The 23,749-nt window shown below is 38.6% G+C and overlaps 1 protein-coding gene across 10 annotated transcripts in view; it reads left to right on the top strand.

Annotated features, from left to right (window-relative positions):
* The window catches only part of ptbp3 (polypyrimidine tract binding protein 3), a 129,937-nt gene that overhangs the window by 88,873 nt on the left and 17,315 nt on the right, over positions 1 to 23,749 (top strand). For all 10 annotated transcript variants that reach the window (XM_012956445.3, XM_012956417.3, XM_012956431.3 and 7 more), the window contains 4 exon segments: positions 2,485 to 2,631; positions 6,277 to 6,441; positions 7,173 to 7,283; positions 23,058 to 23,232. In XM_012956445.3, coding sequence (XP_012811899.1) covers positions 2,485 to 2,631; positions 6,277 to 6,441; positions 7,173 to 7,283; positions 23,058 to 23,232 — 598 coding nt within the window.

Raw genomic sequence — 23,749 nt, 5'->3', positions numbered from 1 at the left:
TGAAGCAGCGTAGGTGGTTTTTCACGGTGAGGGCAGTGAGGTTATGGAATGCCCTTCCTAGTGATGTGGTAATGGCAGATTCTGTTAATGCCTTTAAGAGGGGCCTGGATGAGTTCTTGATCAATCAGAATATCCAAGGCTATTGTGATACTAATATCTACAGTTAGTACTAGTGGTTGTATTTATAGTTTATGTATGTGAGTGTATAGATTGGTAGGTGTGGGTTAGGTGTGCTGGGTTTACTTGGATGGGTTGAACTTGATGGACACAGGTCTTTTTTCAACCCTATGTAACTATGTAACTATGTTTGCAGGATAGGGCAGTTATTGGTGCAGGGTAGAATAGCTTTTTTTACTTAAAAAATTTTAGTGTTACTTTTCCTTTAAGCATCTGCTAGGAAGATGAAGAGGAACTTCACCTTTTATCTTGAATACATGATACATTTGTAGAATGTAAGCTATTTTTGGCAGGGCTCTCTTCACCTCTTGTATCGGTTATTGATTGCTTTATATGTTACTCTGTATGTCCAATGTATGAAACCCACTTATTATACAGCGCTGCGGAATATGTTGGCGCTTTATAAATAAATTTTAATAATAATAATACATGTAAAAACACCAAGCAATGGCTCTACCAAAGGGCCTTTTATAACCCTGAGACACATTTATATGGAAAAAAAATTGCAAAGAAGTTGAAAAGAAATCAGGAACATTGAGTGAAAGAAGTAACCTTTTACCATTTAATAGCAAGAATGTGGCTGCATTCAGAATCGATGCAGATTAAATCAAATCTGGCCCACCATTCTGGCACATTAACAAGATTTTGGCATTATGCTTTTCTTACTAAAAAAAAATGGTGCTTGTCTGCTTGCGGTAGTTATGTAATTCCAAGACTGAAGGAGACAAGATTTAAATAATTTATATAGTGTAAGTGTTCTATATTATGCTTGACTAACCCAACAGAAAAGAATTTGTAATTATTTATTAGGGTAATGGATCCCCTTTAAACATTTTATGGTCATCAATAAATAGAGAAAATATGGCTGAACATTGACTGTACCAAGATCATGTGGTCCCTCTAAGATTGATGAGAAGACAAAAAAAAAACTGGTCAGTGAGGCCACCTAGAGGTCTAAAGCAATGTTAAAGGAGCTGCAGGAATTCTTAGCAAATACTGGTTGTTCCCTACATGTGACAAAAAGTAGTCATAGTCTTCATATGTCTGGGTTGTGGGGTAGGGTAGCCATTACTTACAAAGAAAAACCTCGAAGCCTGACTCAGCTGTTTTGCACAAAAATAACAGAGGACGTCAGTCATTACAAGTACACCATACCCACAGTGATGCATGGTGGAGGCAGCATCATGTTTTGTGGCTGCTTTTTATCAGCTGGAAATGGTGCTTTAGTCAAGGTGGATGGAATCTTAAATAGCTCCAAGTATCAATCTGTTTTGTCACAAACCTTCAAGCATCTGCTAGGAAGATGAAGAGGAACTTCACCTTTGATCATGAAAATGGCTCAAAGAGTACATCTAAATCCACAAAGCAATGGCTCTACCAAAGGAAGATCGTTGTTCTGGAATGGCCCAGCCAAAACCTAGACCGTAATCTAGGGATCCCCAAACTTTTATACACGCGAGCCACATTTATATGTTGGGGAACAGCACAAGCATGAAAAAGTTTCCTGGGGGTGCCAATAAGATCTGTAATTGGCTACTTAATAGCCTCTATGTGGACTGGCAGCCTACAGAAGGCTGTGTTTGGCGTTATACTCGGTTTATATGCAACCAAAACTTGCCTTCATACCAGAAATTAAAAAATTAACACCTGCTTTGAGGCCACTGGGAGCAACATGTTGCTCACGAGCCACTGGTTGAGGAACACTGCCTTAATCTGATTGAAAATCAGATGCCCAAGAAATTTGACAGATCCAAGTCCAGATGTACAATTCCACATTTTGACACGTTGACCTATTGTTGCTGATGCAACTTCCTCTTGTGGCCTCAATTACACTGGCATTCTGTATAAGCATAGAGAATTGTATTTACAACCGCCCTGGTGAATAATATGACATCTAATTATTAATCCATCATTTCAGAAACTATCCATTTGGCCCTCTGATTATAGGATACAATGAGAACTAAAACACTTTAGTAATTAGATGCAGATGCGTATAGGGTCTTTACATTGAACATCCTAATGTGTTTTAGTGAAACATGTTTTACATGAATTCACACAGTACAGGTATTGGATCTATTGTCTTGAAATAAGTGTAAGCGATTTGTTTTTGTCTCTGTAATTATAATGTGCTTTTATTACCTAAGCTACCATTAGTAGATGTCAAAATATCATATTGATCTTTTTAATGGTGCTTTCCATTGCAAACCTGTGCAAGTGTGCTATGTGACATATGGGATACAAGACAATTATTCAGTGATGCAAATTAGTAAAATGGAATGTTTTCTAACTGATCATATTTTTTTTCAGGCCTTTTTAGAGATGGCATCTGAAGAAGCAGCTGTCAGTATGGTGAATTACTACACCCCTGTTCCTCCTCATGTCCGCAGTCAGCCTGTGTATATTCAGTATTCAAATCACAGAGAACTGAAAACAGACAACCTTCCTAATCAAGCTGTAAGTAACTATATATGAGGCTGAGCAAAACGGGGGACTTTTTGCAAAATAAGAAAAATGTCTATGGCAATCCCTGTGTTGTTCACACCTTTAATCTCCTGTATTTTTCACACCTTTAATATCCTGTATTGTTCACACATTTTAGTCCATGCATCGTTCACAACTCATGATTAGACTGTAAACCCCACATTGTTTACCTGTTCACACCTTAGTGCCAGCATTGTGTCACTGTATGTGCTGCCTGTGTGTGCCATGCTCTGCCTTCCCTATGCTGTTTGTGGGAGGTAAACCTGGCAGGGGTTTGTTCTGGGAATTTGTTAGAATTTGGAAATAGTCAATATATGGTCCATAAAGTGTGTAATTATGTGCTGAGGGTTGCTGTAATATCCACAGGTGAGGCATATGGATTTAAGGGTGTGTGTTAATATGACATAATGAAATTCTTTCATATATGAATGAAGGGCGATACCACTGCAGTAAGCACCAACCGTTTGGGGTTTTGCTGCACTACCACAATTAATGTGGCTATGGTCTTAAAGGAGAAGGAAAGGTAAAAACTAAATAAGCTTTATCAGAAAGGTCTATGTAAATACAGCCATAAGCACTCACAGAAATGCTGCACTGACTTCTCTGTGAAAAGATTTCTTGTGTCTGTAATTCATGTGCCAGAGACAGGCAGCTCTCTGCTGTCTCCTCTCTCCTGCTCCCCCCCCCCTCCCTCAAGAATGCTAAGAACTAACTCCCCCCCCTCAGGAATGTGCATTGAGCCAATCAGCAGGAAGCTGACTCATAGTCTTACTAACTGAGCATGTTCACTTGGTCTGGGTGTCTGTGCAGGAGTGAGACATTATGGGAACTTTCTTTACACAGCTCAGCGTTTTTTTCTTCCTGTTTGGCTTCTGATCATTTGAACAGGTGAAATATGGGGAGACTTAAGGGCACTATTGAGAGAACTGAAGGTATGCCTGCAGCTTGAGGTTAATTCTTTATTAGCCTTTCCTTCTTCTTTAAAAGCTCTTGTAATAACATGGGTGTAGTTTAAAAAAGGGTAGTGGTCAAAACTGGCTTCAATTATCGGTACCACAGAAGTTGGACAGTACTGAAATACAGGATCTTACTGTGATTGGGATCTCTATACCATTAGTTAACTAAAATTTTAAAACTATTTAAATATTAAATAAACCTAATAGGATTGTTTTGTCACCAATATGGATTCATGCAGCTTAGTTACCATCTAGTACAAGGTACTGTTTTATTATTACAGACCAAAAATAATCATTTTAAAAATGAAAATTATTTGCTTAGAATGGTCTCTATGGGAGATGGCATTCCTGTAACTCAGAGCTTTCTGGATAATGGGCTTGCAGATAAGGGATCCCATATATGTGTTTTAGCTGATATAGTGATATGTGTTTCTTATATATTTTTATCAAAAATGTTTATGTTGGCGTTTGGCGCAGCCAGTTTTAATTTTGCTTTCTAATATGTGATTACAAGAGGTAACTCCACTGGTGTGAATAATATATAATCTCAGTAAAGAAAGCGCAGTATGTCAATGCTATATAAATAAAGGATAATGATAATAATAGCAAGATTTCCCCTACTTAAATAAATGCAGCAACAAAGTGGTTTTGGATAGAAAGTATGAGTTAGCGAGTTTGCCTTAGGGAAATAAAGTGGCTAATGTACCTTCTGCCTTGGTATTTCATAACCACTTTTTTTCTGAAGGCTGCTGTAAGCATCGCATTACAGGATTTTAGCATTTTGTGCACAGTGATTCACCTCTTTAAAATTTGATCACTGTCCTAAGACATTTAAAAATGTATAAGCCTTGTGTCACAGAGCATTTCTTCCACATCAATTAAATTACTGCAGAAACTCATTGAGAATTTTGCAAGCTGACGCTAATTGTGCTTGGCATCTCAAAGAGTGTTCCACGTTAGACCAGTCACTAGCTGGCAGTCTACAAATACATCTGCCTTTCCTGTTTTGGCCTTACAAGCACAATATCGTATGAGGTAAATTGCCAGTGTCTGCTAGGATAATGTCAAATGAATTCTTTTGTTTCCACAATTTTTTCTTCAGAAAAATAGCAGTGCGTAAAAGCTGGGCATTTTTGTGGATCTCTTTATAAGTAAGGACAGTGGCCATTGCCACTAATGATTCTTACCTGATTCTGATTACTCCATCATCATTATTATTTTTTTGTATAGCACCAGCACTTACACAGCATTTTACATTAATTTTAATAAACAGGGATCTGACAATATCAAACAAGGGTGACCGAATACAAATGTCATGAGTGCCCTGCTCACATTTACAGGATTTTGTTTAAACCGTTTCAGAGAATGGTGTTACCCATTTCAGCTGTGCCAATATGGCAGTGCTAGCATGTCCTAACGATGGGTAGCTAATTTCAGGTGTTTTGACTCCCCATTTTGCCTGCAGAAAACTCAAGCTGGTCTTAGGAGCTGTGGCAATGGTGCCGGCCTACGCCTTAGTATGCTTCAAAGTTTGTTTTCCAGCTTTCACTTATAAAACATGCAAATCACTTTAAAGCACAATTGCTATATTTTAATCTGCAAAATACTCTCTCCCCAAGCAATTTGTTTAATATTAACTTTTATATAAGAGGGGTATACATAACTAACATTTTGTATTAATACACAATATTATTGGGTACTGCCTTTTTGTGTGACTTATGTGTGAAGTATAACATGGTATGTTTATGTAAATAAAATCTTTTTTTTTTTTTTTTTTTAAATTTTATTTTTATATTCACCAGAGCTCTTGCGTCATGCTCTTCCTAGTATTGCGTGTTTAATATAATCTACTAAAATATAAATGTGCTTCAGTACTTCAGAAAATGTGAACCTTTTTTAAGACAAAGTGCTGTTGTAAAACTTTTGTTTACTAATGGACATGACTACTCATCAAGGTTCTCTGATTTCATTTCATCAAAACTTAGTATGCTTCAGAAAAGAGAAAAGTGTTGTTTTTTTTTTTAATTTGGGTGAATGTTGCAGACTTTTAGATTAACTAATCAAATTCTGCCAAATGACTTCAGATTCATCCATACGTGCATGACTACATTTTTTCTCAAAATCTGTGGTGGAATTGCTAGTCACAGAGCTTTGACAAAAGCACTTCTAGGAAATAAAAATTTGTACTAGGAATGCCCCAAATCCAGGATTCAGGCGAATTTCAGCCTTTTTCTGAAGCATTTGGCTGCATACAAGTGCCTGGCTGAACAGAATCCTTACCTTAATTTGCATATGCAAATTTGGGTCCAGGATTTGGAGTCCTTCATGAAATATTAAGGATTCAGCTTAATCCTAATATTTGGATTTGGTGCATTCCTAATTGCAATTCGGTGCATTCATAATTTGGCACTTTCTGGCTAAGGGTTTCCAGATAACTGATCCCACACCTGTATTTCGATAGTGTGGCCTACCATTTCTCCGTAAACAATGTAAAATATTTGAACCTGAGTTAAACTGCCTAGAAACAGATGCCAAAGGCCTTACTTAATGGACCAGGGTTCTTGTTGAATAGAGTGGATACATTCATACTTAATTTGCCCAGCCTTTATGTTGATGAACAACTTTGGAATTTGCATGATCACATTGATTTTGTTTCTTGCAGAGAGCACAGGCTGCATTGCAAGCTGTGAACACTCTCCAGTCTGGCGGTCTTACACTCACAAGTGTACCAGGGGGTGAAGGTTTGGTCCTTTCAGGACAAAGTCCAGTCCTCAGAATTATTGTGGAAAATCTATTTTATCCTGTCACATTGGAAGTCCTGCATCAGGTATAGTAGCTAAGTACTAAGCACTTATTTATTACCTATTGTCTGTTTAGGGTATGTTGTTTTGCAGTTCTAAATAAATTGCTCATCAAGTGAAGTAGAGTTGATCAAGGCCACAAGGCTGCATGTGCTCATTTGCCTAGCTCCTAAAAGCAACTGGCCGCTTCTTTTAGTTTACATAGAAAATTTATGCCTTGTGCTCTTGCCTAATTTACTAAAATGACTGGAAGTAGACTGCCTTATTTGATACTAATTTGTGGGTAATGCTTAGCAGGAGGAATTATAACTTTTAAATGCCTTTTATGATTATGATTAAGCTTTATGGTGGTCATACACTAAAAGATCTACTCATTTGGCAAGACTGACAAAAAATCTGATCTATACCTGATATGCCCACCTTGAGGTGGGTAATATAAGTGATCTGATCGTTTGACTCATTGATTGAATGCAGGCTGTCGGAGGACTGCATACATGAGAAGATGCCACGCCCACTCTAACTGTCACTTTAAAACTGCCTGATTGATATCTACCTGATTTTCAGCCAGATATTGGTTGGATAGGCCTGTCTGAGGGCCCCATACAGAGGTCAATAAGCTGCCGATGCGGTCCTTTGGCAGCTTTTATGCCACATATGCCCACCTTCACACTCTATATTTTTTATTTGAGGTAATGAGATGTATTGAAAAGATTTGTTTTTGATAATTTTTTAAAATTTTCTTTGTTCAACACTGTAGATCTTTTCAAAGTTTGGAACTGTAATCAAGATCATCACATTTACTAAGAACAACCAGTTCCAGGCTTTGCTTCAGTATGCTGATCCAATGAATGCACATCATGCCAAAGTGGTAAGAGCAAAACATTGTTGTATGGTAATAAGTCTTTGGGTTTTATTTGCGTGTTTACTGTTATCCCTGAGTTTTGGCAGCCATATGTTCTGCATTATCAGAGGCACAAAGCAGCTTTGTGGAATGATGTGCCTAGTAAACAATGGTACTCAGTAATGAATGTGCCTGAAGGGTATTGGGATCCAGCTTTAAAATTGCTGACCTATTTTGCAACATTGAGATAAGTGACAATGGCTGTGCAAACACTCTAAAATGCATCTGCACCTTTTATTCTTAACTAGTATCTGTGAAAAGTGTAAGCCGTTATATAGGTGATTAATGATGCAGGATAAGGTGATGTACCGTGTTAGCCAGTCAAAAATGTTTACAGGGTAACCCTTTTGAAATAAAAAATAACAAAAGTGGTGTAAAGGTGATACCTTTATTGGCTAACTAAGATAATCATAGCAAGCTTTCAGAACATTTTAGTTCCTTTTTCAAGCTGATTAATGTAAGTGATGTATTGTAGAAAACTATAAAAAGTGTGTTTGAAGGTGAGGTGATACACAGATTAGGAGGTGGGAAACTTTGGTGAGGAAATGTTATCCTGCTGTAGAGCTGCTTTATCACATCTAGTAGCAATGTAACAAGGCTTTGCCTTACAAATGCATGTCAACAAGGTAGACAGAGCTTGCACAACATCTACAGTATTTTGCTAGTGGTTGTTTAATAATGGTGGCTGCAAATTGCATAATGTAAAACTGTTTAAGGCAGTGCTGTCCAACTTCTGCGGTGCCGAGGGCCGGAATTTCTCTTGCATATATGGTGGAGGGCCGCTAATGGAAGCTAGTTTTGGCCACTCCCCCATTTTAAACCACGCCCATTTCAAACCACACCCATTTTATCACAATGGTCACTGCAGGGATATCAACCATCATTCATATGTTAAAGAATTATATTATGTCATATTAAGACACACTCTTAAATCCATATGCCTCATCCTCCCCTGTGGATAGCACAGCAACCCCCAGCATAAAATTACACACCTTAGGGACCATTTAATTTTATTTCCAACTGCTAACAAACTCCCAGAACAAACCCTTGCCAGGTTCACCTCCCACAGGCAGCATAGGGTAAGCAGAGTATGGCACACAAAGGCAGCATAGGGTAGGCAGAGTATGGCACACACAGGCAGCACTCTGCCTGTCCTATGCTGCCTGTGTGTGCCATACTCTGCCTGTTTGTGCCATACCCTCCCTGCCCTATGCTACCTATGTGCCATACTCTGCCTACCCTATGCTGCCTATACACAGGCAGCATAGGCCAGGCAGTACATACAATGAGGTGTGAAGAGGTGAACAATGTGAGTGATTACAGCCCGAGCCTGAGGTGTGAACACTGCAGGGGATGAACAATGCAGAGATTAAAAGGTGTGAACAACACAGGGGATTAAATTTTTAAACAATACAGGGGGATTACAGCCTGAATCTGAGGTGAGAACCATGCAGGGGGCCATTTAATCTCAGTACTGATACAATTTAAAGCTAACACAAAATGAAGTCATCAAAGCTGCCAGAGAGGTGGGGGGCCACACAGAGGGGGGTCGAGGGCCGCATGCGGCCCGCGGGCCGCCAGTTGGACAGCACTGGTTTAAGGGACAACTCTTACCACTGTGCACATTGCTTAACCATTTTCTGCCCTGTTGACTCTGGCACTTGAAACAGTGTACCACAAGCCAGCAGACTGGCAGACCTGCCTTGCTGGAGGAGGCTGACCTTTGCAACATTATTTAAAAAGTAACAACTAGAAATTCAGTAAATGCTGCTGTAGCAATTACATTTACAAATAACCTTTAAAACAGTGAACATTTGTAATAAATTCACATTGGAAAGTTGCTTGGAAAAATTGTTTTCTTTTATTAGGCAAACATTTTTTTTTTGGTGGGGGGGGGGGGGGGGGTTACGTCCTTGCTGGCTGTGGGAGAGGAACTTTTATGAATCTATGACTCTGTGCACAAGATTCAAGAACATGCCACTAGCTAACAGCATAAATTACAATACAAATGGCAATCTCCAATTATAGAAAAGCTGAGAGTATGTTGTATAAACTATGTACATTTAAGAACCTGTAACTTAAGTACCTATCAGGACAAGGTTAGGTGTGGTGGACTTCTTAATCCTGGCATCCTTTAGGCATCACATATTAGTGTTACAGACATGAACAATTCACAGTAAATCTCCAAAAAATACTTTATTATCCCTGATTTTTTCCTCCTTGTTTTAAATGAGAATGGATGCAATAACTTTTAATTCTGAAGTGGAATAAATGCCTTACCTTCAAGAGCTGCATTCATTTGTGCTGCCACACACCACCCACCCTTAAAGTGTTAAAACAAACATGACATCTGGTTTAGCAAAAAAGTATTGAAAGTAGAAGCCAGAGACTCAAAATTAATGCCACTTGAAAAGAATAATGACAGAAATACATTGATCTTCTCCAGACCTCCATTTTAATTAGCTGAAAGGGGGTGGTCTGCTTAAGCAGCAAAGTAACATGATTTAATGCTTCCTTCATGTTTATTACAGGGTAGTAAAGGAAAATATCTATTGCTAGTTGCCATGCAATCTCTAATAATAGGGATCTTTGGAGTTCAGCCATCATTTTCATTTTTACGAAATGCTAACTGGAGTTTGTTCCAAGTATGATCCTTGCTCTGTTGTTGTTTGTAGTTTTGCACCCACACGCTTATCAAAGGGTCAAAGAAAACCATTAATCACTTCAGTGGTAAAGAGCAATCGTGGATTTCCAGTTTGCTTATGATTCTGATGCAGTGCAGACATTATTATAAAGAAGAGATTATTATTTAGCAAACCTTTTGTATTCTTACCTAAAATGCTTAATGAGAGAAAATGGAGTTCCAAGCAAATTTTCTATATGTTTAGCAAACATGTTTAGATGTGTTAATGTTGTTTGTAAATGTAATTGCAATTGAAAATAGTGTTTTTCTCTTTCTTTTCTTTGGGCCTTACTCTTAAAACAACACACAGAGTCAGTTCACCTCCAAGTCTGTTCAGCTAGCTTACAACATTATTTCAGGAGTCAAAGCAATCGCTTCAAATCTTCCACTTTCAAGCATCATATCTCCCACATAACATTAGGTACCAAGAAAATACATCCTAAGTATGAAAGCCAAGGGTCCACTGAACAGTTTGATGCCCATTGTGCATAGGATTACCAAAGTATCTAAAATTTAGAGACCCCAAAAAAAAGTTAGTACATACAAATTCCCCCGGAGATCTCTTTAGCTACTGAAAATTCAACACGTTTACTGCATTTTCTGTGGGGTAAAAACACAAAAAAAACACCCCCCAAAACCATATATTTTCGGAAAGTACACATTCAGGTGAATTCAAAATGGGCACCCATGTCGTTCTACTCCAAACTACAGAGTCGCAATGCTTTCCCAAAATTGCCAGTTTTGATGAAATACCTGAAAATCGCACCAAACCTTCCATTTTCAAGCACCTTATCTCCCACGTAACATTAGGTACCATTAAAACACATCCTAAATATGAAAGCCAAGGGTCCACTGAACAGTTTGATGCCCATTGTGCATAGGATCACTGAGGTATCTGGCATTTAGAGACCCCAAAAGGAAGTTAGTGCATACAAAGTGTATACTTTGCAATATAAGCTACCGGCATGTGAATTATGTGCCATAAGACCCCCTAACAGTAAAGAGACCCTAGAAAACCATATATTTTCTGAAAGTACACATTCTGACAAAACAAAAATGGGTAAATACATCTTTCTACTGCAAACTACCAAACTACAAAGCTATGCTAAACAGAACGGTTTTTATGACGTTTCTGAAAATTGTCACAAAGCTTGCATTTTACCCCATTATGTACCCCAACATTTTGTACCGTACCTACATAAAACACTCTAAGTATGAACGCCAGGGGTCTACTGAACTGTGTGATGCCCAATATGAATAGATTTACCAAACTATGTGGGGTACAGAGGAAGCCTAATTGAAATACAGCAGACAAAATGTCCATGTGCAAAGACAAGTAACTAAGAACAATGGGAAATGCAATAAAATTGCTAAAAAAAAATCACTAAAATCAATGTTTTTGTTTTGGCTAGTAATATCTGCAGTCAGAATAACAGTTTGAGTATTTTGGCTTGGACAAATAAGTTTTACAGACAAAGTCAAGCGAACAACAACTATGCATAACTGAAAATGCAATAAAATGGCTAGAAATGCAATAAAATACCTAAAAATGCACCAAAATCACAGAAAATGTACTAAAAACACCAAAATAATACATAAAAGGTATTGCGCAGTGCGGTTAGCGAATAGGCTATCCGCAATGGCAATAAAACATTTTTTCAGGCAAGAATAAAAACGATGCGATAAAAAAAAAAAAATTGCATAAGTGTGTAAGTGTGTGTGTACACTAGGTAAAATGTGTTTTGTGTGTGCAAGTAAGTGTAAGTGCTGTGACTGTGTGAACCCCCCCCCCCAAAATGTATGTGTTTGTGTGTAAGTATAAGATAAGTATGTATTAGTGTAATAAGGTGTAATAAGTGTGTGATTGTGCATTTGTGTGTGTATTTGGTACTTACCTGGGCAGAACAAGCTGGAGATCGCAAGTGGAAGATAGGAGAGACACAGGAGACAGGCAGCTGCAAGTCGGGTCTGAGTGGGCGGTGCAGGAAGGAGGGGGGGGCCAGAGGGGGAAGCTGGAGAAGGGAGAAGCACTGCCGAGCAAGCCAACGTGGATTGCAGGTATTTGCTATGGGGCCCCAGGGGCCACTCGCCCACCCCTTGTGCTCGTCGCCTAGGGGCTGGGGAACGAGTGGGGCACTTAAAGGGTTAACAGCAATTATATTTACAAATAATTTTACAGTGGTACAAAATGCTTACTATATGTAGGAAAGTTGTTTAGAATTATAACATAATAACAATTATGCAGCAACATTTTAGTGTGATTCTGAGCTCTACTACTACTTTTACTAATGTTTGTTTTTATACATTACGTATAATACTTCTCTTTTCATTTGATGACTTTATATTGAAAGCAAATTGTGCTGATTTGCAAAACTAACTTCTAATTTTTATTTTACTCATGCTTCAAGAATATTATCTGGTTAGCAAAGAAGCCTACATCAAAAACCTTGTAGACCCAGTTCAACACTGTTTCTTTGTAGCCTTAGGTACATGAAGAATCTACGTGGATATAGAAAAGTCTACACACCCCTGCAAAATAGCAGGTTTTTGTTTAATAAAAAATAAGAAACGAAACACATCCTATCAGAATGTATATAATACCTATATAGCAAAATTGCCATCTTTAAAAAAAGAAGTAAAAAACAAATCAGAAACAGTTTAGTTAAAAAAGGAAAAATACAAAAACCTGGTGGCATTAGTGTGCACACCCCCTAAACTAATACTTGGTTGAAGCACCTGTTGATTCTAATACAGCACTCTGATTCTATCTGTTTTGGCAGTTTTCACCTACTCCTCCTTCCAGATTATCAAATTGTGAGGGCATCTTCAGGTCACTCGAACGCTTTGGGTCTTTGTCATGCTAAAAGGTGAAGTTTCTGTTCATCTTCAGCATCCTAGCAGTTGCTTGAAGGTCTTGTGATAAAATAGACTGATACTTGGAGCTAATTATGATTCCATCCACCTTGACTAAAGCACCAGTTCCAGCTGATAAAGAGCAGCCCCAAAGCATGTTGCTGCCCCCACCATACTTCTCTTGTGGGTATGGTGTATTTGTGATGATGTGCTGTAATAGTTATGCAGCAAACACCTTTTGGAATTATGGCCAAATAGTAGTGAAGAGCGAATCTGTCCTGTCTCGCATCACCATAAAATTTGAGAAACATCCAAAAGTTACCATATGCATTGAAGTCAATGCGCATCAATGGGACTTTTTTTCACCAATTGAAGTCTGTGGGTGTTTTTTTTGTGGAAAAACCTGACGAAAAATTTTACTTATCACTACCAAATAGCCTTGTTTTGAAAGTTCTTTGTGGATCATGGCTTTTGGAGTATGAAACCAAGAGCATTCTATAAGCCAAACTTTATCTGAGCTCAATCAGAGCCACTTTAATTGTGTATACTATTGTTAGTGTATACTAACTACTATTTGAATTGAGACCTAATCTGGTTGGTTGATTCTGAATGCAGCCACATCTTTTCTTATCCGCTTTATTTTTTGATTTTCATTTCACTAAAATGTTTCTGATTTGTTTTCAAGTTCTTTGAATAGATGGCAATTTTGCAATAAAGGTGGATTTATCTTTTTTTTTAATTAAACAAAAACCTGCCATTTTGCAGGGGTGTATGGACTTTTTATATCCAGTGTATGCACATCACTGAAGTTTGGTAGACCACAAGAGTCAACAACAGGCAAGACAACCAGACATCTAGTACTCCCGGTGTTTCAGATAACCAGGGTGGAAAGGTTGGCTTTGTCAGTTTGACCAACGTTGTTATTCAGCAGCAGTGCATTGGCTGTATGTGGATAGCTTTGGTAAAAAAAAAAAATTGGTGGTTCCTTCTTCCAAAATGAGCGTTTTTTTTACAATTATTTTGGATTTTCAATCATCACTGCCCTTACTGTACATTTTGCAACTCGGTTGACTACATTAACTCTCAAGACTCTTATTGTTGCTGTGGTCTGAAGGGTTATGACACACAAGGCATATCTTTGAATTTCCCCTGAAAACTTCTAAAATACACCCATGGAAAACATCCTGTGTGCCATCAGATTAAAGTCCAAAATCCACCACAGTTTTCAGTAGGGATGCACTGAATCCAGTTTTTTTGGTTCGGCCGAATCCATGGGAAGGGATTCGGCCAAATACCAAATCTGAATTCGCATATGCTAATTAGGATACAGAAGTTTAATGTCGCGTAGCTAAAATTTTTCCACTTCCATGTTCATGTGGCGACATTTAACCCTCCCAAATATGCTATACATATGCTAATTAGGATTCGGTGCAGCCAGGACCGTGGATTCGGTCAAATCCGAACCCTGCCGAAAAAGGCTGAATAGCAAACCGAATCCTTGATTTGATGCATCCCTAGTTCAGTGCACATGGCTTACAAAGCAGCAAACATTTTCCCACTGAAATTAATTGTGCCTCAAGTATACATACACAGCATAGACGTATGTATGTATTTCTTTATTTATAAAGTGCTACTTATGTACACAGCGCTGTACCTTAGAATAGATTAATACAAACGGGGTTATTAAGATAATAATAGTATATAAAGGTATAACAATAAATACAAGGTACAGTTGCAATAAGTTAAGAGTCAAAGAGACAAGAGGATGGTGGTCCCTGCCTCATATGCTACATACATAATCCTACTCCTGAACATGAAAAATGAACTGCTTTTTGCCTATATCACTGACACAAGTTGGTTGCTATAACTGTGCTAACATGAGGCTTCTGAAAAATACTTTCCCCTGTCTTTCCTAGGGTGAAACAGGCACCATGGGGTTAATCCCCTCTCTCTCTTCAGTAGGTAGGACACTAAAAAGAATCAATTCACACTGGCAATGTGCAGCTTTCTGCTTGACAGGCAACATTCACGGTGCTCTGTTTATACCTGAAAGCACCTAATCAGACTGTGAGGTTGACAAGCTTCAAAATGGAGAGTCTCCGTCCGGTGATTCAAATGCTAAAACAGGTGGAATACCTGGCGGCTGGGGACATCAGATAATCCCTACCTCCACATTCCCATATGGTCAGGTCATCACAGTTATATTTTCTTCACCCTCCACAACACACACTTTTAGTTTGTGGCCCTTCCATTCGGCCTCACTGATGTGCCTTGTGTCTACACGGCGGCATATCTTTGGCTGATGGGCATCTCCATAACCCAGTATTTGGATAATCTGTTAATAATAGGACAGTCCCAGAAGAACATTAGATCAGCAATGTCAGTTCTAGGCCACCTGTGACAGATGTTGAGTGTGGAAAGGTCCTCACTAGTCTCAAGTCAAAGGATGACGTCCTTGGGAATGATTTTGGAAAAGGCACACAGAAGACTCTTTTTACCAAACACCAAGGCAAAATGCATCCTGTCCAGTGTTACTAGTCTGCAGAATCCCTCTTGCTCCTTTTGCCATGCAATGAGAAAAGTGGGCCTAATGGTATATTTAATAGAGGGTGTACCATTCGTCCAGTTCTACATGTGGAAACTTCAGAGATTTTATGGAATCTCTCTGAACACGACTTCACTAAACAGCCTTCTTTCCCTTTCGAAGAGCAGAGGGCAATCACTACCCTGGTGGCTAGAGGAATCTAATCTTTGGAAGGGGAAGATGTTTCCCTCACCAGAGTGTCAGATAGTGATGATCGATGCCAGCCTATCAGGCTGGGGAGTGGTCTACCGTCACAGGTCCACTCAGGGTACATGGTTGGCACAGGAAGCCCTTCTCCCATTAGTGTCCTAGAGATAAGAGCCATCAATCATGCTCTGTTGCAGTGGTCCCCACTATTACGGGATCATGTGGTGAGAGTCCAGTTGGACAATGCCACTGCAGTGGCCTATATCAACCACCTGGGAAGGACTTGCAGTGCAACAGCCATGAAAGAGGTAGAAAGGATACTACACTGGCCAGAGGATATGGCTCCAATGATTTCTGCGGTGTATGTTCTGGGAGTTCAGAACATACACTGTTCTTTTTTTTTTTTTCCAGGAATCAGATAGATCTGGGAGAGTGAGCCCTACATCCAAATGTATTCAGTCATCTGGTATAGAGATAGGGCAGTCCAAGAGATATGATGGCGACAGGAAAAAAAACTAAGGCTCCAGTATTCTTAGAAAGATATCGGGATCCTCATGTTGCTTGAGTGGATGCCCTGGTAACCCAGTGGCCTCAGCCTAGTTTATGTTTTTCTGCCTCTGGCATTGATTTTCACAACTGCTCAAGAAAATCGGGTACGAATGAACTCTGGTGATCCCTGTGGCTCCTTTTTGGCTGAGATGAGCTTGGTGTTAGAACCCTTGCATATCCCTTGAATTGCTACCACCATGTTGAAGGCCAGCAGTCATCAGCGCCCAATTATCATTGTGTGCAGCAGATATTTTTAGAATTATGTGATAATGTTTTGTGTTCCTAGGATCCTACAGTTCCTCCAGGGTGGCCTGGCAAAAGGCATCAGTCTGTCTTCTCTGAAAGTTTAGATTTCAGCGATGTTTTGTTCTACCGAGAAATTGCTGCTATCCCTGACGTTCAGGTCTTCCTTTAAGGTATTAACACCCTTCAGGACTCTGCTTCCCCATTGGGACTTGAATTTGGTCCTGAAGGGTCTTCAGCACTCTCCATTTGAAACTTTAAGTGGGGTGACCCTTCATCACCTGTCTTAGAAGGTGGCCTTTTTGTTAGCTGTTTGTTCTACTCGGAGAGTTTCAGAGCAAGGTGTTTTTTCCTGCAGGTCACCTTATATGGTATAAGATGGTGATGCGCACCAGTCCTTTTTGCCTAAGGTTGTTTCGGAGTTCCACATTAATTGGGAAGTGGTGTTAATTGTTGCCCGGGGCCAAAATCTTATAAGGAATCGGCACTTCATCTGTTGAACCCGGCTCAGGCCCTTAAAGGAACAGTAACACCAAAAAATGAAAGTGTATAAAAGTAATAACAATATTATGTACTGTTGCCCTGCATTGCTACAACTGGTGTGTTTGCCTCAGAAAGACTACTATAGTTTATATAAGTAAGCTGCTATGTAGCCATGGGGGCAGCCATTCAAAGGAGAAAAGGCACAGGTTACTTAGCAGATAACAGATATATGGGGCTTATCTACTAGTTATCTGCTATGTAACCTGTGCCTTTTCTCATTTTTTCCAGCTTGAATGGCTGCCCCCATGGTTACACAGCAGCTTATTTATATAGTAGCTTTTCTGTAGCAAAAACACCAGTTTTTTTGCAGAGCAACAGCACATTATATTTTTTGATGTTACTGTTCCTTTAAGTTCTACTTGAAACATACAGAGTCCTTTAGAAAGGCAGGCTATCTCAGCATCCTCTATTGTACCCCCGCAAGGGCCTGGGGTTTCCAAGGACTCAACTGCAAGATGGATTCTTTAAGCTATTTAAAAAGCATTCAAGGTGCAAAGCAGGACTCCCCCTTTGAAGGTGTCTGCTAATTCCCTAGTGCCACATGGGGGCTTTCTTGTTCTGCAAGAGCATGGCCTCTGTGGTCATCTATCCACACCTTTACTTGTTTTTATAGGTTAGACATCCTTTTTGGCTGAAATGGAGTGGCTTTAGGACATCCCCATGGTACCTTGGTTCCACTAGGAAAGACGGGAAAAATGGATTTGTTACTCACTGTTAAGAAATCGTTTTCTCTGATTTCCGTAGGCCTTCCCCCCCCTCGGCGGAACATAATGGCCTTGGTTGTGAATGGTCAATTTCTGGGCATTGTTATTGAGAAGTTTCCCTTGTGGGCTTTGGTACCAACTAAGGGAGCGGGACACAGATGCCTATATATATATATATATATATATATATATATATATATATATATATATATATATATATGATATTGATTCTTTTTAGTGCCATGCCTCCTGAAAAGAGAGAGAAATTGGAGAAATAGATTTAACAATGACTAACAAACTCTTTCTTCCTTTCATACATTTTAATCCCATGTCTTCTGGGCTGCCTGTAAACTATCCTGTTTCCTAGTATAAAAAGGGATTTTACCCCATAGGAACAATAACTTGAAAACAGTATTTTCATATTTATATAGTGACTATGGTTGAAATATGTAAGAGCAGGTGGGAATGGTCCTTGCCTGGGGCCTGCTAGGAGATCCTCTGGTATTTTGGAAGGCCAGTCTGATTCTGCATAGTCTGTGCGTAGGCTTTGAGTGCTAACCTTGTATAATTCAAGCCATGTTGCTGAATAGTAGCCATCAGTGTGGTCATATCCAATATTTGGTGAATTGCCAAGGTTATTGTGTCGGGAATTGTTACTAGACGTTGCTGATGTCTGACTTAGTAGTTTTACCAAACTGTAAAAGACCAATATCTTATAAATGTAAAAAAAATAGTTTTACATGGGTATTAAAACAGGCCTAAATGGCAGTCTGTGACCAAATATAGCATGTAGGTTTCTATAGATTTATAGCTTTCTTAAAAAGCTTGACCACACAGATTATGTGTTAGTGTTGCATTCATATATTGAGTTTTGCTTAGCCAGCAGATTTTGATTGCGCTGTTAAATGCTTACATTTATGAAAGCGTAATTGCCACCCATATAAATATCCGCTTGATGAAAGGCTTCAGAATAATTTAAACTGTCAAAATAAATCATTCACTATAATTAAAAATATATACATTAAAAAAGTTAAATATTTATGAAGAATGTGCTATGTACTTACAGTGTATCTGTGGCCACAACTGTGAGCCTGCTTTAGTTACAGGTACCAGCATGCAAGAATATACATTTAAAAAAAAAAAAAAAAAGTATGCAAAGTACACAAAAAAGTAACCCAATTTTTTTTTACCTAAAAAAAGAAACAAGTGTATGGTTTCCCTGCTACTAATCTCCATTGTCTGATTTTGGATAGATATTCCAGTTCTAGCAGAAGCTATCTGGTTTTGTAAGAACTTTCAGGATCCATAAAGGATGGATGCTATTATAGTTGTGTTCTTCCATGCTATAGGTGTCCGCTAAACATTTGGAGATACTGTTTCACTGTCTGGATTCACCCTTTCTGAGCTCTGTATTTTTGGTGACAGTTGGCTTTAATACACTTCTGGGCAGTAGTGGGTTATTGGGATACTCTATTCTCAGAGGTACTTGATCTCCTCCATTATAACCAGTGATTTCCTTCTGTGGTATGTGTGCATTCCCATCATATAAGGAGTTAGAGCTCTTCTTCTGTGCGTATCTTATTAGTGTAGTCAATAATATATTGTTCAAAATAATTAATTTTAAGAAATAATGAATGGATATGTTGGTCACTGCGCACAAACTTTATTGCATCTGTCAGATGTTGGAATTAGCAAAAGGTGCTACAGTGCAAAGAATAATTTTATTATATAAAAGTGGTGGCTACATTATTGAATGCCATCCACAGCCATTGTGGCTATAGGTTTAGACCTAAGTTTGTATTAGGGTGGCCATACATGGGTAGAGTTAAGTTGTCTATATGGCCCCTTCAGACCCGGTCAGCAGCTTATTTGTCCATGTATGGGGCCCACTGGCAGGCCTGCCTATCTGATGGCAGATATCAATTGGGCAGGTTTGAATATTGTAAAAGGAGTGCATTAGCTTACATGCCCACTTTCAACAAAAGCAGTATCTTATTGGGTATAGGGCTAAATGATGGCCATTCTGATTGGGAGGCTTCATCATTGTCTCCATCTGCTCAGTGCAGTTGCTGCCCTTATAACAGTGCATTGCAGGATTTGTACATTTTATATGTTTCCCAGTGCCAATTTACTTTGTAACCAAGTATTTTGAGTGACAGAAGAAACACAACAAGAACTTTGTTGATGAGCTTGATTTACCACATTATACAGACTTTATCAAAGTTCAAAAACAATTCATTCCTAGTTATGCACTCAACAGATGGTATTTTGTTTTTTTAAAACTTTAACTTAAAACTATATATAAGCCTACAGAATGAAAGGGAAGTGTACTAAATACAAGGGCAATCAGAAAGACTCTCTTTCACCAGGAAAAGCTTGTCAAGTGTACATAACTAATTGCACCGTATTGTTTAAAATCTTTTGGCTTCTACACGCAGTTTATTCTTCCTCTTTTTTATAACCCTGGAAGCCAGCACATCTGAAAACAATTTAGATGTGCTACTATATAATACGATTGCCAATGATTTATTCCTTTGGAGGTCACACAATGTAGGATAGCCTCCATTTATAATAAGTATTTCAGAAACTTCTTTAATAAACACTAGCAAACAATATCCTGTTAGTAAAAATTACTCTGCTTTTCAGCAAACATTTCCTATCAGTTCAGCGATTTCCCCTTTTCTAAATGTAAAAGTACCTGTAAATCAGAACCAGTTGTTTTTTATTCTAAATTAAACAATACAAAGGATATCTTTAATGTATGTTTATAATAGCAAAAAAAACTTGTGGTATATTTAATCTACTCCATCTATTGTTTCTGTGTTCTGGTTAGCTTTCTGTCTGGTTCTCATCAGTGGAACTTCATTTTTGTTGATTAGTGACACATTTAAGTGGCACTTTGTCACAATCATTATACTGCCAAAACACACAAGGGCCCGTTTGTGGTAACCCTATATAATATACCGTATGTCCTGCTTTTTTCTGTAACCCCCTTTATAGCCTGAGGGCAAAAGTAACATAGATAAGCACATGTATCAGTATTCAGTTCAACATTATTAAAACAGAACCTACTCTTTTTTTTTACCCAATGTTCATCTCTTCCTTTGAAATTGTTTGTGTTACAAAGGCAGCAGTGAGTTTACATAGAGGAAGTAGAAATATTTAAATATTATAATAGTTACATAATAAATATGAATATATGTCTACTAAGACTGTAAGCCTGCACCCATGCTTTGGTTAAGGTGTTGCTTCAGTGTATTACGATGAGTTTGCTGTAGAATTTTGTGTGCATTAAATATATAGCAGGTATTATTATTAATATTCCTTATACATATTATACATAATTTACATTATTAACATCAGTTCCTGTCCTATTGCAATCTACAGTCCCTATCACATTCACACACGCTATGTCAATTTTATTTAGGACCAGTTAAACTGCCTGTATGATTTTGGAAGGTTGGAAGAACAGACAGACTTGATGCAAATAGTACCATAGCTGGATTTGAACATAGGACGCCAGCACTGTAAGGGAGCAACACAACCCACTGCACCTGCATGTTTCACTTTCCCACATGAACACCCAGTATGTTTTCCAGTCAATACTTCCAAATATATAGCTAGACAGGTAGACAAAAGGATTTTTTATAATTTCTGGATAATGAACCTCCTCTCTTGCTGTCCCATCATTTGGGTGAGCTACTTTTGTCCAAAAAAAATATTAAAATGTTTTATATTTTACATTAAAATATTACCAACTACATCTGAGTGAAGAACAATTTTGGACGAATTGTGGTTTTGGACAAATTTTGTTTTTCAAACAAAATTCAAATTGATTCTCAAGAAACGTCTCATCCTCATTAAGTCTGCACAGCCATGATGATTGGGCCATTTTAGCAAATGCTCTGCATGGCAATGACATGGTGCATCAGCAGATGAAATTCATATATATATATATATATATATATATATATATATATAGACAGACAGAGTACCGCACACATAGGGACTTTGTAGAAAAAACAAAAAGGTTTATTGAAAAAAATCCGACGTTTCGAGCACCTAACCGAGCTCTTCCTCAGGGACAAACCCTGTCCCTGAGGAAGAGCGCGGTTAGGTGCTCGAAACGTCGGATTTTTTTCAATGTCCCAGTGCAGGGAGTCATTCGTGGCACATCGTGCCGATACAGAGTAAGCCCCTTTAGCTGCTAGCACAGCATTGAGCGATCGGTGTTGGCAACGGTCAGACATCGCTGGTTGTGGCCAGGGATGTCAGCCGGCCAGAGAGCCACCTTAGGGGAGTGTATAGTTTGCACATTTGGGGGCATGCTAATGGAGTAGAGTCGCCAAGGGTACGTTTGGGCCCCCCGCGGGGCTTTCACATGACAGGTAGCGCTCATCAATAAACGAGCTATCAACACGGTGAACAGGTTCTCCTTGATACGAGCGAACAAGCGGGGTAAATTAGCTGCCATTACAATGCGGCGGCGCCTAATGTGAATGACAGACGGCTCTCAACAGATACTTGCACACGGGGCACACTGCCTGTAGCGATTGTCAATTTGTCCATGTGGGATCCTGGCACAATAATGACACCACGCATAGGTTTGTACATAAAACTTCTTTTGTTCTACTTTCCTTGTTTGGGGTTTTGGGTTTACTGTAGGGTTGCCTAGCAACGCGCTGCTTGGCGCCAAATACTGCTTTTAAACTCTGTTCTGTGTACACTCATGTTTCCCTGACGAAGGTTCCAGTAAGGAACTGAAACGTTGGACCAATAAATCTCACCTTATTGCATCCTACTATGCTTTGTTGCCCATGAGTCTTCATCGTGAGAACCCTGTGAGTGCCGACACCTGCCTCTCTATTCTGTTTTTTCTGCTCTGGCACCCAGGTATCGCTCCTGAACTTTGGTGTGCTCTCCATTCTAGAAATGTATATATATATGTATATACATAAAAGTCATACAAAATGAATGGCTGATAAGCAATATTTATCATCATATGTATCTAGACCAATATTATAAATTTAAATTAAGATGAACTTCTAAAAATAATTTTTTTAATTATTTGGAAAACCTTCATTCTTCTGTTTAAAAAAAAATACTAAGGGGCCTGATAAAACATTGTTTTTTTGTTTGTTTTTTACTTTTCAACCTTTGATAACTTACTGATAATTATGGATTATAATGATTACACTGATCAAACACGAATTGGCCTCTAATTAGATTTATTTGAAGACAAACCATCTGGAATATGCTTCATAGAATTAAGAATATTTTTAATCTCTAACCTAAAAATTCTGTACAGTTGTAGAAGTAATAACTCCTAACTGTCACCAGGTGAGCAATCTCTCTCTCATGCAAAGACTTTGCTTTTTAACAATACGTTTTGTCCTCTTAACACTCAAAAATATAATTATCACTTTTTTCTTCAGGCTCTAGATGGACAAAATATATATAATGCATGCTGCACTCTGCGCATCGAATTTTCCAAGCTGACTAGCCTTAATGTCAAATATAACAATGACAAGAGCAGAGACTTCACACGCCTTGATCTACCTACTGGAGATGGACAGCCTTCTCTTGATACCACAATGGCTGCAGCATTTGGTAAGGCCTGCAGACTTGATATTGAAACATGTAAATTCTTGATATTCACAGCTGGTCTAGTCCAAGTGCTTCTGCAGTGCTAGAAAAAGATCATGCACCATCTTCCTTTTCATATGATAAACTTAAACTGGCCATTCACTATTTAGGGTCTGGAGTAGTCTCCAGGCACCTGTAATACTACAGTGGTGTAGCACTCTGCAAATTACCCCAGACTGTTGCATGTTTTAAGTAAAAAAAAAATCATAGAGGGTGACTGACCTTTTTCTGTAGTTTTATTTTAGGGAACTGTATAAGAAAGTCAGCATAATAAATATATTGGAAACCTCGTCTCTTTATATCTAGTTACAGATCTACATCTGCATGAACTGTGTGGACCATAAAGAGCGACCGTGGGTTATTTTAGGAATTATGATTTGGTTAAACCCCTATTTCTTGCACAAAATAGTTCAATTCAAATAAATTATATTCTCTTTCCTTTTTAAAATTAATCTTGGAATTTCTTCATCATACCAAAAAA

This window comes from Xenopus tropicalis, chromosome 1 (assembly GCF_000004195.4).
Source record: "Xenopus tropicalis strain Nigerian chromosome 1, UCB_Xtro_10.0, whole genome shotgun sequence".
Lineage (NCBI taxonomy): Eukaryota > Metazoa > Chordata > Amphibia > Anura > Pipidae > Xenopus > Xenopus tropicalis.
Note: the sequence above shows the minus strand (reverse complement) of the source record. Positions and strands in the feature narration are given on the sequence as shown.